This window comes from Arvicanthis niloticus, chromosome 3, assembly GCF_011762505.2.
Source record: "Arvicanthis niloticus isolate mArvNil1 chromosome 3, mArvNil1.pat.X, whole genome shotgun sequence".
Lineage (NCBI taxonomy): Eukaryota > Metazoa > Chordata > Mammalia > Rodentia > Muridae > Arvicanthis > Arvicanthis niloticus.
In genome coordinates, this window is record NC_047660.1 from 124,447,550 (window position 1) to 124,463,513 (window position 15,964).

The 15,964-nt window shown below is 44.1% G+C and overlaps 1 protein-coding gene across 1 annotated transcript in view; it reads right to left on the reverse strand.

Moving 5' to 3' along the window:
- The window catches only part of LOC117705708 (aldehyde oxidase 1), a 78,355-nt gene that overhangs the window by 9,700 nt on the left and 52,691 nt on the right, over window positions 1–15,964 (reverse strand). Inside the window, exons 23-29 of the mRNA XM_076932059.1 lie at window positions 15,773–15,860; window positions 12,448–12,534; window positions 11,813–12,004; window positions 9,124–9,351; window positions 4,437–4,532; window positions 2,419–2,547; window positions 1,583–1,810 (exon numbers count right to left, since the gene is read on the reverse strand). Coding sequence (XP_076788174.1) covers window positions 1,583–1,810; window positions 2,419–2,547; window positions 4,437–4,532; window positions 9,124–9,351; window positions 11,813–12,004; window positions 12,448–12,534; window positions 15,773–15,860 — 1,048 coding nt within the window. The remainder of the gene's footprint in view (window positions 1–1,582; window positions 1,811–2,418; window positions 2,548–4,436; window positions 4,533–9,123; window positions 9,352–11,812; window positions 12,005–12,447; window positions 12,535–15,772; window positions 15,861–15,964) is intronic.

Sequence of the window (15,964 nt, forward strand, 5' to 3'; positions counted from 1 at the left end):
CTTCTGAGAGAACTGCTGAGGAGTTTAGTTCTATCTGTACTATGTGTTAAGTAAAGCAACAATGATGAAGGCCCAAGATGGACCCTTGTCTGTCCTCAGGCTCCACTTACATAAGCATCCATGGCTTGCCGTGTGGAGTAGCAGCATTTACTCAATGCGCATGGTTGTAATAAATGTCTGCCATGATGTTATGCTCATAAACTGAACTATAATGGCCACCACATCCTGCTTATGAAGAGATCCATTCAATTATCTGGAAGGACTTGGGTTATTAACACGACCAATTTTTTGAAACAATGGTTGAATATTCAATTTTATATTGTATATCCATAACAGTTTCAGTTGAGAGCAGTGATTTTACTAAATTGTACCATTTTCCATCAAATGGTCTCTTGTTTCTGCAAGTATATATGGCTGACTACTAAACACAAAAACAAAGGTCTCAAGTCTAAGAGAATGGTGGAAGGAACAGCATTATGGTGGAGGGATGTCTGTCGTGCAATGGATGCAAGGCCAGTGTCGTACAATGGATGGCGACAGAGAGTGCTCCTGAATTTTATATATCTGGATGCTAACGTTGTCAAGACAGCCATTTTCAACCTTTCTGGGCTCAAGCAACACTAGGCAGGGGAAAGACAAAGATGCCAAGAGCAGATTGTAGAGTTTCATATTCCGCTAATTATTAGTTACATCATGAGCCTTTATGAACTAGCAGGAGCATTTGGCTGAGAAAGGGGTGGCTGAATTGAGCCACCAGAATTCTAAGCACGCATGCTCATACTGAGGAACCTCAGCACTGGAATCTTTCCAAGCAGAACTCTACATAACATATGGCCAAACCTGTGTTTTGATACTGCACAACTAATAATCTAGGGTGGTCAGCAGGACAGCTATGCCAGGGTTGTATGATATACATACGTTCCATATCATCTAACACTTAATAACCTGACATTTTGAAAAGTTAGCAAGTTGATGTTAGAATGTGTGTCTCCTCCTCTAACTACGTTGCCAATGTATCAGAAGAAGTAGTGGTTGTTTCTGGTCCACTGGGTATCTATGATTTGTATAGATCATAACCCATGGCTTGGTTTCCTATTTGATTTTTATAAATTACTTTGTTTTATCTTTATATGTATGAGTGGTTTCGCCTAAAGGTATGTCTGTGCATCATGTATGCTCATGCAGTGTCTGAAGAGGATGGAAAGGGCATCAGATCCCTTGGAACTAGAGTTAGAGACAGTTCTGAGCTGCCATGTGGGTGTTGGGACAAGCAACCTGGAGTCCTCTTAACCTCTGAGCCATGTCTCCAGCCTCTGGTTTTTACACATGTCTATGTGAGTATTACAAATTGATCCCAGCACTGTTTTTCTATTTTAGGAACAGTGAATGCAAAGGAAAAGAGCAAACAGCTGTTATCCAGAAAGCACCTAGGTTCCACAGGATGACGCATTCATAAATCGTAGCTTAAGGCAGGAGTTGTAGCATGCACACCATCTTTCTTTGTAAAATAAACATTCCTAGGCACACTACTCCCCCACTGCATGCGGATCCCTTGGACAGCGGGGCCTCTTGTTTGTCATTATGCAATGACAGTGTCTTTGAATTGCCCTTTCCACAAACATAATTCACACACACACACACACACACACACACACACACACACACACACACATCTGCCCTTCTTCTGCATCTTGTTAGCTTCTGTGATAAAACATAGAGAGCCAATGAGTCTCACCCAATCCTTCCAAGTTCCCTGAGGATTCTTGCTGATGATGGGTTCAAGGCGTTTTAGAAGAGTCTGGCAAGCATCCTGTAAATGATTTTAAATTAAAATGCTAATAATTTCTTGAACACATCAATGTTAGAACAACACCGTACAGCATCCCACAGAGTTATCTTGGAAGAATATAGAAACAAAGAGACACAGGGTATCAAGGCAGTAGAGAATGACACGGAAGGCTGTACACCAGGATGTCAGTGTATGTGAGCCTGTCACACATGTGCTGGTCTGAAAGACAATTGCCTCACACACTACTCTAGCTCAAGATCAAGACTTAATAGAAGGATCATTAGGAACCACCAACCACTGGTTGTAAAATATTAATTTTCTGGAAACATTTAAGGTTTCAAGAAGCCAAGAGTGACAACAATGGAGACAGAACATCATCTGAAGCCCTTGGCAAGAGGTAGGAGGCTGACTGAACACAGAAGGGGGAGGATATTGGGGAGTAGGGGGTGGAATTCTAAGGACTTGCTGCCCAACTGCTGAGTGCTATGTCATCTGTTGGGTCTGTGCCCTGCCCTGCCCTGCCCTGGATGGAAGAGATGCTAAGAGATGAATGACTTTTCTGTTCTGATATCCAGCTGTGAATTTGACCTGGAAGGGTTAATGAATGATGTCACTGCAGTGAGTTCTACCTTTACTGCCAATCCATTGAGATCTGCCACCACAGATCCTCCAGAGGCATTTGTGTTGGGGACGGTTTCTGTGCTTGTCCCACGCAGGTGGACACTGGACATCGGCATCCTTAATTCCCGGCTGACCACCTAGAGTTTCAAACACAGTTTCATTTCAAACACTTTGATTACTTGCAGCACATGCCTGGCTGGCATAGCATGTGTGTGCAGCCTTCACACACATGACAGAGATGAAGGAGCAGAACCACAAATTCCTTTGGGTCCAAAATTCCCTCTCTTAAAATCCTGATAGCTAGTCTGGACTCCAAGTTTTAAACACATTTCCTTTCTTTCTTTCTTTTTTCTTTTTCTTTCTTTCTTTCTTGTTTTCTTTTTTTTTTTTTTTTTTTGTTTTTTTTTTTTTTTTTTTTGTTTTTTCGAGACAGGGTTTCTCTGTGTAGCCCTGGCTGTCCTGGAACTCACTCTGTAGACCAGGCTGTCCTCGAACTCAGAAATCCGCCTGCCTCTGCCTCCCAAGTGCTGGGATTAAAGGCGTGTGCCACCACCGCCCGGCTTAAACACATTTCCTTTTCCTTTGATTATGCTCATGTGAAATAACATCAGGAAAAGGCAGTAAAGCTCCAGGCTAGTGCAGGAGGGAAGCTTCATCAAGTCTCTGTACTAATGAAATCAATGCCATTGAGCTTTGCAGAAGTGTAGCAAAGTGGACACCACTTTAACGGGCCGCATGGTTTCTATGCACAGTTCTGGACACAGTGCAGGACCAGAGCATCTCTCAGGAAGACATGGCCTCTCGTAACACAAGCATCATTGAAAACATGGTGGTGCTGGGGCTGGGACTCAGAGTTTCTTGAGTCTATAATTTTGTGCTGAATACATTTTAGTTGATTCCAAATTCATCTCTTTCTGGATAGTAATATGCTTGGTAGAGGTTTTTCCCACAGCTTTCCCAAGACACAGGCCATTTGGAGCCCTTCCACAATGGGTGGGTTCTCGGAAAGTAACTACACGAGCACACACGGCCTCTCAACATTAGTTTTTTTTGGGCTTAAGTAAAGAAATCCTGAAACCTCACTGAAAAGTTGTCACTAGACGACTCTCAAGACTTAACAGCAATAAAATCAAAACAAATCTTACACATCCCAAGGCCTATAGCTTAAAACATCTACATTTATCACTGGATTTGCTTTCATTCACTTGGCAAGTTATCTAACTTTTTTTCAATAATTCATCAAATTAAATGTTAGCTCAGGGTAAAATATTTTATGGAAAACAATTTAAGGATATGTGTCAAATAATTCCAAATACTTGTACTACACAATCCAGTGGGGGGGTCACTTTCAGGAAACAATCACTGGGAGGATCATGTGTTTATTTTGAGGGCTATTCATTGACTTGTTCAATAACTAGGATTATAGGCAGGCACACCATGCCTGGCAAATGTTAGGAATTTGCAATGTCAGGAAGCAGTGGTTATTCTTTGTAAAGCTAGTTGGGAAAAAAAAAAAAAAAAAACACGACAAGGAACAAACTTACACCAGCAACATCTTAGCAATTTTTATTGGAAGGGAATCGGACAAAATAGAAGGACTCTAAAGAACTGTTATAAACACCGGCTAGAGATAGCAAGTATGATTTATGTTATTGATTGTTCAGAGTCCTTAATATAAAAGGGGCAAGAAACATTGCAATCCATCAGAATTTACACATCTTTTTACCACCCAGCAAAATCTCAGAAAAGGACACTTCAGTTGTCAATATATCCAAATGGAAGCAGAAAACAAACATGAACCTTCTTTAGCAATAAAACAAGCCTGTCTTTTGGCACATGCTTTTCTGGCATTCAGTAATAAAATAGACTTGTTTACCCTGTTTCTGCTAATAGCTTAACATGTAAGCGGTCAAACTGACAGGCTCCTCCCCATTTATTTTGGGACAGAGAAATAATGCTCACCGTCTTCTCTCGTGAACACACCTGTGAAGATGTAACCAACAGAACCCAGCATTTGTATTCTTACCTGAATCATTTTAGTGTGGACACCCTGGCCCATCTCAATCCCACCATGAGACACCAGCACAGAGCCATCAAGATAAACGTGAACCAGGGCAGCTGCCTGAGGAGAGGATGAAAAGAGACGACTCAGAGAGGTGTTCTGACCAGTCACTGCAACTAAAACACCTTCAGGGATTTATAAAGATAAGAAAGATCTGTAGAACATTCTGGTAACAAGGTAATTTCCACTCCTTAAACCTAAAATTCTACCAAGACTCTACTACTCATATTTGTAAGCGGCCTTCGTCAGTCAGAGTTCAGGAACTGCAAGTCAGTCAGATAAACCCACTCAAAGAACTATTTTCCTAGATCAATTCTTTGCCCACTTTCATATCCACTTGTGACCTGTGGACCACACCTGGAGAGCTTCCTCTTTATCCAGCATCCAAAGGTGTGCATTACCCCAGTGAACACTCTGAAATCACCACCATCTGAAGGAAGATACTTTGACAGTGAATGCAATCTCCGTTTTCCTGGTTCACAAAATAAGGATAGCCTGTATCTGAGGGCAAAGGCTCATGTACCCAGTGCCCAGACAGTCTTAGAATATGACGTCAGAGCAGTATCTAAGAGCCCTGCAGAGAAGTGACAGACTGAGCTTTCATGATTCCTGGAGATACCATTTCATGTTCCTAGCATTTCTTCCCCCCAAAAGATAAAAAGCAGTATCCTCTTCAGAGAGCACAGAACTGGCTGTCCTGCACTGTGGTACCAGATGTGGCAGTCACATCTGGGCTTCACTCTATTACATTTCACCGTACTCTGGTAGGGACACACCCTGAGCCTCCTTCTGAATCGGACACAATGTCTCAGATGTACTATGCACTTGATGTGTTTGATACACGAACTTGCTAGACCAGTGATTCGATTTATTCCATAAGTTTAGAGGTTCTGTATTTTTTTTCCTCGTTGGCTCTGCTGAATGTGGGTGGAACACAGAGGTGGGCTTATTATGTGTGACTAAGCTACAATTACACTGGATTTCATGTGTTCTCCATTGTGTGAGCCTGCTGGTGACATCTGCCTGCTGGTCCAGGGCAGCGTTTTTATCAGAGGTTGCTGAGTAATTTGTTTCACGCAGTGTTGCAAACTCCTCTAGCCATTAAAAATGTCAAATTTGGTTCCATTAAGTGGCACCACCGCATGGTTTGCTCTCAGCACCACAAAAGATAATTCTACAAAGCTCCAGCTGTAAAACTGGCACAACTGAGCTGAGCCAGATGGTTCTCCACTATAGAGGACTTCATTGGCTTGACAAGAAGTTAGCTGTAACCTTAAGAGTCCCTAAATGTCTTAGCATGCAACAGCTGGACCCTACACTATGCCACCGTGATAAGCCCCAGACACACAGGAGTTAATGAGATACCATCTGCATCCTTCAGGGTTCACAGACTAGAAACAGAAGAATCTACAGGTGAGGTGCTTCTGAACTGTTGAGCAGTGGGGTGAGAACTGCTTCTGCTCTGGAAGGCAGCATGAGGCAAGAAAGACATGGATCTGGGATTCGGAGCACTGAGGTCAAATCTTTGCTCTGCCACTCACTAACAACCTAGGTCCTCTTCAACCTAGGTGTGCATACATTCACATTTAAACAAAGTGTTTCCACACATAGACCTGAAAAGTTGATCTCCCCGGGGACAGGGAGAGGAAGATATCCATGCCCTTAAATGCCCCTAATTAGGAAACAGCACCATAAGAAATAAATCCTTTCGCTCCCCCCCCGCCCCCCGCCTCCCACCCTGCTGTCTCTTTCCAGAAAGCGTTTGGATGAGATCGAGGCCAGCAGGCAGACAAATCCACCACCAGACACAGCCTTCCAGGGATCATCCCTAGTTCCCTTCCCTGTTTTGCTGCAGAACAAGCTTTCTGGATGCGCCTTCCAGCAGCATTCTGTGTGTGACAGATCCCAACCCCTCCACTCAGCCCTAAGTGAAGCTTTTGAGCACAAAGGGTCCACATGGAGACTTTACAGCTCTCAGGATGAAGCTGCAGTGCTAACCCTTTCCTCCTCTCTCCTAAGGTCAGCTGACTGCCAGTCATACAGTGCTTTGAGGAGAAGACTCTCCAGGGCTGCCTGGACCAGACTGTGAGTGTGAGCCTTGGCCTAAAGAGTTTTGTAAACTCCCTGAACTTTAGTGTTCAGGGAACACTAAAGTGTTTAGTGAAAATGAAAACACAAATTTTATATGTTTTTCCTAAGGGTGGTATGAGATAAAAAATCTAAAGATTTGTTTGATTTGTTTTAATTTTTTATGTGTGTGTGTGTGTGAGTGATAGACACACACTGAACACCATATACTACATGCACACTCGTGCACATGCGCTTACACACATACACACTCACATACAAACTCATGTGCATGCACAGGCACACACACATGCACACGCACCTGCAGGGGACAGAAGCTGTGTGTGGAACAGCAATTTCTGGGGATTGAACCCCTTCCTCTGCAAGAGCAGCAAAAGCTCCTCACTGTTCAGCCAGCTCTCAGATTTCCCCAAAAGGAAATCTAGACAGACTTATAGCTCAGTGGATAACTGATAATTAGTTTTCAAACTACCTTTTGAGATAGGTCTGCTGTAGGAGACATTATACCATGGGCACCATTACCTACAGGCCGTCTACCCATACCTATGACCTTCAACCCAGGATTCAACAGGATCCATGCAGTTCTCTGTGCTCCTGTCTGCTCTCTCCTGTCTGACAGCCTGGCTGCACTCTTGGCCAGCTATCAGCTAGGTAGCAATACAGTTACCCTCCACAATCCACTGCTCACAAATCATTTTCCCAGTATTAGTTTTTTTCTTCCCTTTCTTTTCAATAATTATGCTTTTGTCCTCAACCACACCTCTTGAGTATCTCCTTTGTCTGAGAGAATCTTGTGCAGATGGCTAAGTGGCTCTGTGTTCAATTTCGCTTGTGCAACCAGGCAAGGAATGAGAGGCTTCAACAAGACAGCCATGTATAACTGTCCTCTGTGCCTTCATGTACCTACTTTAAGTTGCCTGCAAAGGATGCAGGCTCTCAGAATGATAGCAAGCTCAGCTGGGTTGGTTAGGTGAAAGGATGAAGCCTTCCTACCAAGTGCTCGTGGTCTCCATACAGCATAACAGTGATGAATCCCCATTTCACAGAGCCACTCATTCCTGGTTACTCCTCTAGGAGACCCATCCAAACATGGAGGAGATAACAAGTGATATGAGAACTCTGCTGCATCTCTGTGTGTGCCTCTCTGTGTGTGCATCTCTGTGTATGTGCTTTTCTGTGTGTGCATCTCTGTATGTATATCTCTGTGTGTGCATCTCTGTGTATGTGCTTTTCTGTGTGTGCATCTCTGTATGTATATCTCTGTGTGTGCATCTCTATGTATGTGCTTTTCTGTGTGTGCATCTGTGTGTGCATCTCTGTGTATGCCCCTCTGTGTTTGCCCCTCTGTGTGTGCATCTCTGTGTGTGCATGTCTGTGTATGTGTATCTCTGTGTGTGCATGTCTGTGTATGTGTATCTCTGTGTGTGCCTCTCTGTGTATGTGCTTTTCTGTGTGTGCATCTCTGTATGTATATCTCTGTGTATGTGCTTTTCTGTGTGTGTATCTGTGTGTGCCTCTCTGTGTGTGCCTCTCTGTGTGTGCCCCTCTGTGTGTGCCCCTCTGTGTGTGCCCCTCTATGTGTGCCCCTCTGTGTGTGCATCTGTGTGTGCATCTCTGTATATGTGCATCTCTGTATATGTGCCTCTCTGTGTTTGCCCCTCTGTGTGTGCCCCTGTGTGTGCCCCTCTGTGTGTGCATCTCTGTGTGTGCATCTCTGTGTGTGCAACTCTGTATATGTGCCTCTCTGTGTGTGCCCCTCTGTGTTTGCCCCCCTATGTGTGCCCCTCTGTGTGTTCCTCTCTGTGTGTGCATGTCTGTGTATGTGTATCTCTGTGTATGCATCTGTGTGAGGGGGCAATACACACACATGTGTGTAAAAACTTAGATAAGGGGTCTGCATCACTGCTCCACTGTAAGTTAGGATATAGCATCTCCTCACAAGTTATTACACCAAGTTTCATTCAAAACCAGAGGCAAAAAGCAAGCAGGATTTAGTAGCAAAGCAAAGACTTATTTAGTCAGCTAAAGAAACCACAGCAACAGTGCCCAGTCTTCCCTCTTAACAGTTATGAAGAGAACAAACTCCAAAGACTTTGTTCAAAAAGTTGAATCATTTACTTTTCCAGGTTTAGTTTACCCTATCTAGCAAGGAAGTCAGGCACTCAGTGCCCCACAACCTTCCATTTCATGTCTAGACACACCGAGTCACACAGCTGGAAGAGGAGTCTCAGAGGTCTTCTGCCTCTGTCTCTTACATGAACATCTGGGACTCAGAATAGTTATCTCAGCTTCATAGCACCAGAGCCAGGAATAAATCACAGGTCCTCCCACCCAATTTCCCACCCAGAATGTTTCTATCTAATTGTTAAAACACTCTCAGGTTGTGCAGAGGAGTTCTTGTGTCCCAAAGTGATACAGGCTTTGCCATGCACAACCCTGGTGGGGTTTAACAGCTGGGCAGGGCCATCATATGGCTAATTTAATTTGGAGGAAGTTTCCTCGACCCCCTTGTTTCCCCAGGCTTCTGCCAGGTGACATTCCCATGTGTGTTTGAAGGACTGACCTGTCCCATGGCTACTGAGCCAATACCCACAGGAAACTTCAGGGGAATCACGGCCATTCCCCTCTTCTTCCAGAAATTCTCTGCGTTGAACTTTCCTACAGCTGTTTTTCTCTGAGGGTAGAAACACTTGGCCATGCACTCTCTCCAGCACTCAGAGAGGGTCTTGGCGCTGAACTCTTGCTTGTAAGGGGTTTTATCAACTTGTTTGTACATATTTATGCTTCGAACCTATGGAAGGAGAGGTTAAAACGTGAGGGAAGCTCAGAAGATAAAGTCCACCTACTGTCCTCTTCCTCCACTCTGCCCATCCTAAAAGGGCCATGCTGGGTTCTACCCAGTTACTGATAACGGCAAAGCATCCTCTTTATCCTCCACTTAGAACCCCGATGGACTATGTCAGTCTCACTTGTTTCTGTGCTGTTCCTGTGCCAGTTTATAAGGTAGAATCCCAAATCTCTATTCCTGTGACTCTCAGTATGGTCCAGGTTCACTCCTGACTCTCGGTTCTTGTGAACATCAGTTGAAAGGTGTCCAGGCTAAGCAACCTGGGTTGTGTAGATGCTATGGCAAGATAGAGCTACTTACTCCCAAAGCAAACCAATAGGAATATTTGTTTAAATATAACCAATGGCTAAGGGAAAGGACAAGTGAAATTACTTTTAGTTTTTTTTTTTTTTGAAGGTTTCATGCAGGCATATTAAGAATCTTCACTGTTTTCAGTATCTGATTCCCTCTTTCATGCCCCCTCCCTAGTCCCATGGAAACCCTTCTTCTTCCCAGCAAGCTTCCTCGCCTTTGTTTTTGTGGTATGAACTACTATATATAATTGGGATCCCTTGGGCAGACACGGGTAGGACATTATTTTCTGAAGCATGGGCAACTGACTAATGACTACACCACTGAAGAAAGTGACTCGACCACTGCTAGCAGCCATTAACATTCGTCCCTCAAAGCAGGGTGGAGCCTCCTGAGCTCTTTCCTCTAACCTCAATGGCCTGTCGACTGGCTCATCTTGGGTAGATCTCATGCAAGTAGCCACAAATGAGAAGATTCTCTCCTCAGATGTGCCATGCCCCATAAAGACTGTTACAGTATTCCCAGAATTGGCAACTAAGGCCTCTCAGCAGAGAGCAAAAGACACTGACTGCCTCAGTTATGGCCAGCTCCCTCTACAAGCAGATAGAGGCCGTTACAAACACACACCTTTCCCAAATCACTCCCCTAGCAATTGCTCAGATCCCTATAAGAGGGAAAGTGGAACTTCATGCAGCATGCCATTCTAGGGAAAGTAGATTTTTAAAGGGACTATTCCGGACAGAAAGGGATGTCTTTCTGTAATTCCCCCTTTCTTTTCTGCTGCCAAACATAACAAGGGTAGAGGCTGTAGTCAGCAGTGGGGACAAGAACCCCTACAAGTTTAAGAGACATAAAAGAGATAGCTCCTACCTCTGGTCTTAGAGTTTAGTGTTAAGATGAACTGAGGGCTTGGGCTCTCTGAGGCCTCCTGGAGCAGAAGGGCAAGGGGTGTGGTTTCCAGAGGTGTTGCTGCATGGGGTCCATTTGCATAAGGTGCCCAAGAGAGGATACAGCATGTGCGTGCATGTGTCTGTGCGTGTGTGCATGTGCGCGTGTGTGCATGCGTGCATGTGTTTTCCCAGGTACTCCTTTTCATCCCTTGCCTCTCAGCCCCAGTGCAGAGAAGAGAGACACTTCAGCGTGTCTTCCCTACCTAAATTCCACACTGGACTCTGGGGTGGAGGAGACAACAGAGGGGGAATTATCTTTGTTAATGAAGTTGAGGCTGAGACTTAAAGAACTGACAGGTGACAACTTAATAGCTGACATGACAAACCTTGTGACAGCCACCTGAAATGTTAGTGAAATAAGGAAAGGGGCTTGTTAGACTGAGGTGGTGGGCATGCTGCTCCTATGGTTTGGATATGGTTTATGTCCCAAGGACTGGGATGTCTGAGGTAAGCTTCTCAGTACAGTGGTATTAGGATGGTGAACCTCTCAGCGAGGAGGCCAGATGGAAAGTAAGGTCCTCTCCAGAACGTAAGAAGTTTGCATGAGACCCTGGTTACTTCTCATGAGACTGGGTTACTGGCAAAGAATGAGCTTGGGATCCTACAATGCCAGCTGCTGTGCATCAGATCAGACCCGAATAGATGCTAGCACCATGACATCTGAAGATGTGTGTGTGTGTGTGTGTGTGTGTGTGTGTGTGTGCGCGCGCGCGCGCGCGCGTGCACGCGCACGCGCTCTCCAATCCATGCTCTGGATTTTTAAAAAATTTACTTTTATTTTATGTGCATCGGTGTTTTGCCTGCATGTTTATCTATGTAAGGGTGTCAGATCCCCCCTGGAACTGGAGTTGCAGTTGTAAACTGCCATGTGGGCAGCGGGAATTGAACCCCAGGTCCTTTGGAAGAGCAATTGGGGCTCATAACCACTGAGCTGACTCTCTAGTCCCTCCAATTCATGTTCTTTAGATTTTCTTTCTTTAGTGGAGTGTGAGTAAGGCAAGGAGCACCAAACTTGGTTACTGACTATTAACTAGCTGACTGTAAGCTCAAGCACATAATTTACTCTCTGGATCCTCTCTCTAATTCTTTAACCTAATGGTCCCCATAGCCTTCCCAGCTCAGATACTCAGCATCTTTTATACATGAGACTGGAGTAGGGTTACCTGCTCAGGGGACAGGCCACATTTGATGGCCACTTCTGTGATGCAGGCTTCAGTGACCAGCCCTGCCTGAGGAAAGCCAAAGCCACGCAGAGCGGTGTTGGATGGAAGGTTGGTTCTGCAGGCCCGGCCCCGGCAGCGTAGGTTGGGAAACTTGTAAGCATTGTCCATCTTCAGAAGCCCCATTTCTATCACCTGAAGAAACCCAGAACCAATGTGCAATGTGAGCGATGAACCGATGCCTTCTTTGCAGTTCCTAACCATGCAGACACCTCAGAATGAAGCCAGGCTGGAAACAGTGCCTCTCTTTATTTCTCGGCAAAAAATGCTGAAAGATCTCACTCCCCAATTAGATACATTCTGCTGTAAGATAATTTTAAAGGATATGAATTATTCTCAATTATTACCTTTAATTTTCAAAGCTCGGCCTAGTGCTCACATCTAGGTATGGGAAGCAAACACACAAACAAAGGCTTGGCGGAGATCTCTGAGCTCCATCTACCTGTGATTTTCAGGAACTCCTTGCTATCCTGCAGTGAGCCTTTTATTAAATGCTATGTAAAGAGTGAATATTTCCTGAGTTGAATCATTTTATGTACTACTCTCTGAAGAATGAAAACTTCCTCTAACACACTTACCCACAGTGACTCATCCAGGGAGCACCCTCCATTGCAATAGTGTTCCACGTCCAGGGCCAAGATTCTGCCGTCGTTCATGAATCCAGCCTGGGGGAGAGAACTGACTGCTGATACTGGTTCAGGAGGTCAAAGTTGTCTTATTTGTACTTTGGAAAAGCTTCATGGAGTTAGACTTGACAGCTGTGTCTTGGATACAGAGCCAGCTTAGTGATATTGGGAAGACTCTATGTGACAGTCAGTGTTTAAAATTATCAGTTTGGCAAATCTAGGATTGCCAATGAGCAATCCCAGGGAGAGATAATCTTGACTGGGTTAACGGAAACTAGAAGACCAGTCTTAACAGTGGGTGGCATCATTCCCTTGGCTTAGGTTCTAGGCTGCATCAAAGGAGAACAGAAGCTGGGCACAGCTCTCACAGCAGGTGCTCCTTAGATAAATAATCAATGCTATTATATAATTAATATATTAATATATAACCATATAATATAATTAATCTCATTTCTTGTCCTCGCACTTCTCTCCATCAGTGACCATCGCTGCCATAGCAATGTCCTCCACAACTATGGTCCAGTCTTTTGAGTGAAGGATCAATTAGGTGAAATACATTTTTGTTTCAGGGTCCTGTTTTCATTTCTCTCCCAACACTTACACAAACAAGATCATCATTTTCCTTCCAGAATGCTCACTGTTTCCAGATTGTTTTTCTTTTAGAAAGCTCCAGGCTGTGTTTTGTGGCCTTACTTAGCATCATGTGATGCTAAATTTTTCAACAAATACTATTTTATTTTACACAACATAAGCTCTGGAGCTTGTCTGCTCCATAACTCACAACCATGTCTCAGACTCAGCTTCCTGTCTGTATTCATCCTGCCTCCTGGAGGCCACCTACTCCACACTGACACTGCTAAGGACATCCTATCCACAGAAGTCATGTTACCCTCCTATAAGGGTTCAAGACCAGTTACAGCATGTGCCTAGCCAACAATCTACTTAGTACTGGGGGATGGTTTCATGTACTGTGTATGCAAATGCTGATTGATGAACCCAGAGATCTGGCTGCAGTGTGGATGTTGGCATAGCCATGATACTTAGAGCATCTCCAGTCTCAATGATGTGTAAAGATTATTCTCCATCAACTGTGATTGGTTAATAAAGAGCTGATCAGCCAGTTATCTGGGCAGAAGAGAATAGGGAGGGACTTCCCATCCCAGTCAAGGGGCCCCAGGCAAAAAGAGAGAGAAAAGGGGGAGGAGAGAGAAGGAAGGAGGATGGACCAAGAAGAGAAAGAGCAAGAGGAGTAGCCATGAGGATGCCATGAGAGAGCAGCCATGAGGAGAAAGAAGAGAAGTATTAGGAGGGTTTGTCTTGAGCAGATCATTACAGGACAGTCATGAGGACACACATGGACCAGAGCAAGCCAGGGCAAGACTCAGATGCAGATAAAGGACAATGAGGCTGAGAAGCAGGCAGCTATGGAGGTTTAGATGAGTATCTGCCCAGCATAGTGTCTGCAGCTTGTTACTACATCTATTAGGTCTCTGTGTCATGTCACTTATTCGGGAGCTAAAATATGCTAGAATGGGCTTAGAAACACCTTGTTGTTATTTGGGAACAAGTGGGGGGGGGGTAGAAAAGCCCCAGAATTACATCTGCAACTCAGTCTCACTCTTTTGTGTGAAGTCAAATTTAAACTCCTCATTCTGTGGCTCTAAGCCTCCCTCAGGCTGGCATCTGGGCACATAAGATTGCGTTTCCTAGCTATCCCCACAGCAAGATGACAAAGTCAGTCCCAAGATGTCTGAACAGAAGCAAGATCTACCACTTATAGGTTTGGCGCCTGATAGATTATCTATCTATATCAGTATTTCCTTGTCTATTGTCTGCTGCAGAAGGCTCTGTGGAGAACTCAGGTTCCTGCACAGATTCCAATAGAACTTCTGGGGATGATGGCAATATTTCATGTCTATACAGTTACAGGTGGGCATTGTGTACTTGAAACATTGTTAATTAAACTGAACTGCATAATCCTAGTTTAATTTTATTTTGTTAATTTAATGCAAATTTAAATAATTGTACACACCCCGTGGTTATTGGATAGCACAGTCTAAAGGTATAAAGGAGCTATTAAAAAATAAGTCCCACTGGGCAGTGGTGGCACACGCCTTTAATCCCAGCACTTGGGAGGCAGAGGCAGGTGGATTTCTGAGTTTGAGGCCAGTCTGGTCTACAGAGTGAGTTCCAGGACAGCCAGGGATACACAGAGAAACCCTGTCTCGAAAAACCAAAAAACAAACAAACAAACAAACCAAGTCCCTGGGTGACTGGAGCAAGCCTTCCCCTCCCCGACTCCATACAAGCTACAAGGCTCCTACCTGAATGAGAAATAACAGAGTAAAGAGGTTTAAAATCCTGAGAGATTTGGGTTATTTGTTAAAGCCATCAGCCAGCTTTAAAATGCAAAATAATCTCTTAAAAGGCAAAAAGATAATTATTTTCTTCTATAGAAACTTTTGTAGAAATTTCTGGGTCATAGGTTTTCACAATATGTTTGATATATTAAAAAATGAGGAACCATTTGCAAATAATTACAATTTCATACAGCACTATTGTTATAGGAATTATTCTATTTTTACCTTTTATGTGTGAAAAGAATGGTTATCAGATCGACTCTCAGGGACACATGTTTCCAATCACTCGCTCTGTAAGGCTCAGTTCTAGCTAGTTCTTTCTCTCACACTGGCATTGCTGAGCAAAGCAGGAAATCTCACTGAACTGAGTGGTAACCAAGCGGGAGCATAAGAAGTAGAAAATCTGAATACCATTTGTTTTGGCTTGTTTTTATGTCAATTTGACACAATCCAGAGTCATCTAAGAGACCATCGATTGAAAAAAATGTCTGCATAAGATTGGGCTGTAAGCAAGCCTGTAAGGCATTTTCTTAATTAGTGAGTAATAGGGAGGGCCTAGCCCATTGTGGTGGTGCCATCCTGGACCAGTGGTCTCGGGTGCTATAAAAAAAGCAGGTTGAGCAAGTCACGGTGGAGCTAACCTCTCCCCTATGGCCATCAAATCCTGTGCCCAGGTTCCTGCCCTGTTTACGTTTCTGCCCTAACTGCTTTCAGTGATGAAGGAAAATATGGAACTGTGGGTGAAACAGACCTTTCTTCCCTAATGGGGTTTCATCCAGCAAAGGAAACCTGACTAAGACACATTTGTCAGTGTGTTTGCTGTTCTTTCCTTGTCAGAGTAGCCAAACATTACCATCTGCCTTTATGAATGTTCTAATTGCAACATGAATCCTTCCCTGACTTGTTCATCTGCTCACTTTATATTTTCCAAGGTAAGGATGGCGGCCTCCAGTTATTAACATGTCTTCTCCTCGTTCCAGAATGCAGCGGACTGCGCGACCGTGTCTGAAACAGAGAATAAAAATGAATCAACCAAACATACGAGCTAGCTGTTATTCCACAATCATATTATGCCTTCTGGGTGTGTTGGCTCCAAAGGCAATTTCCTC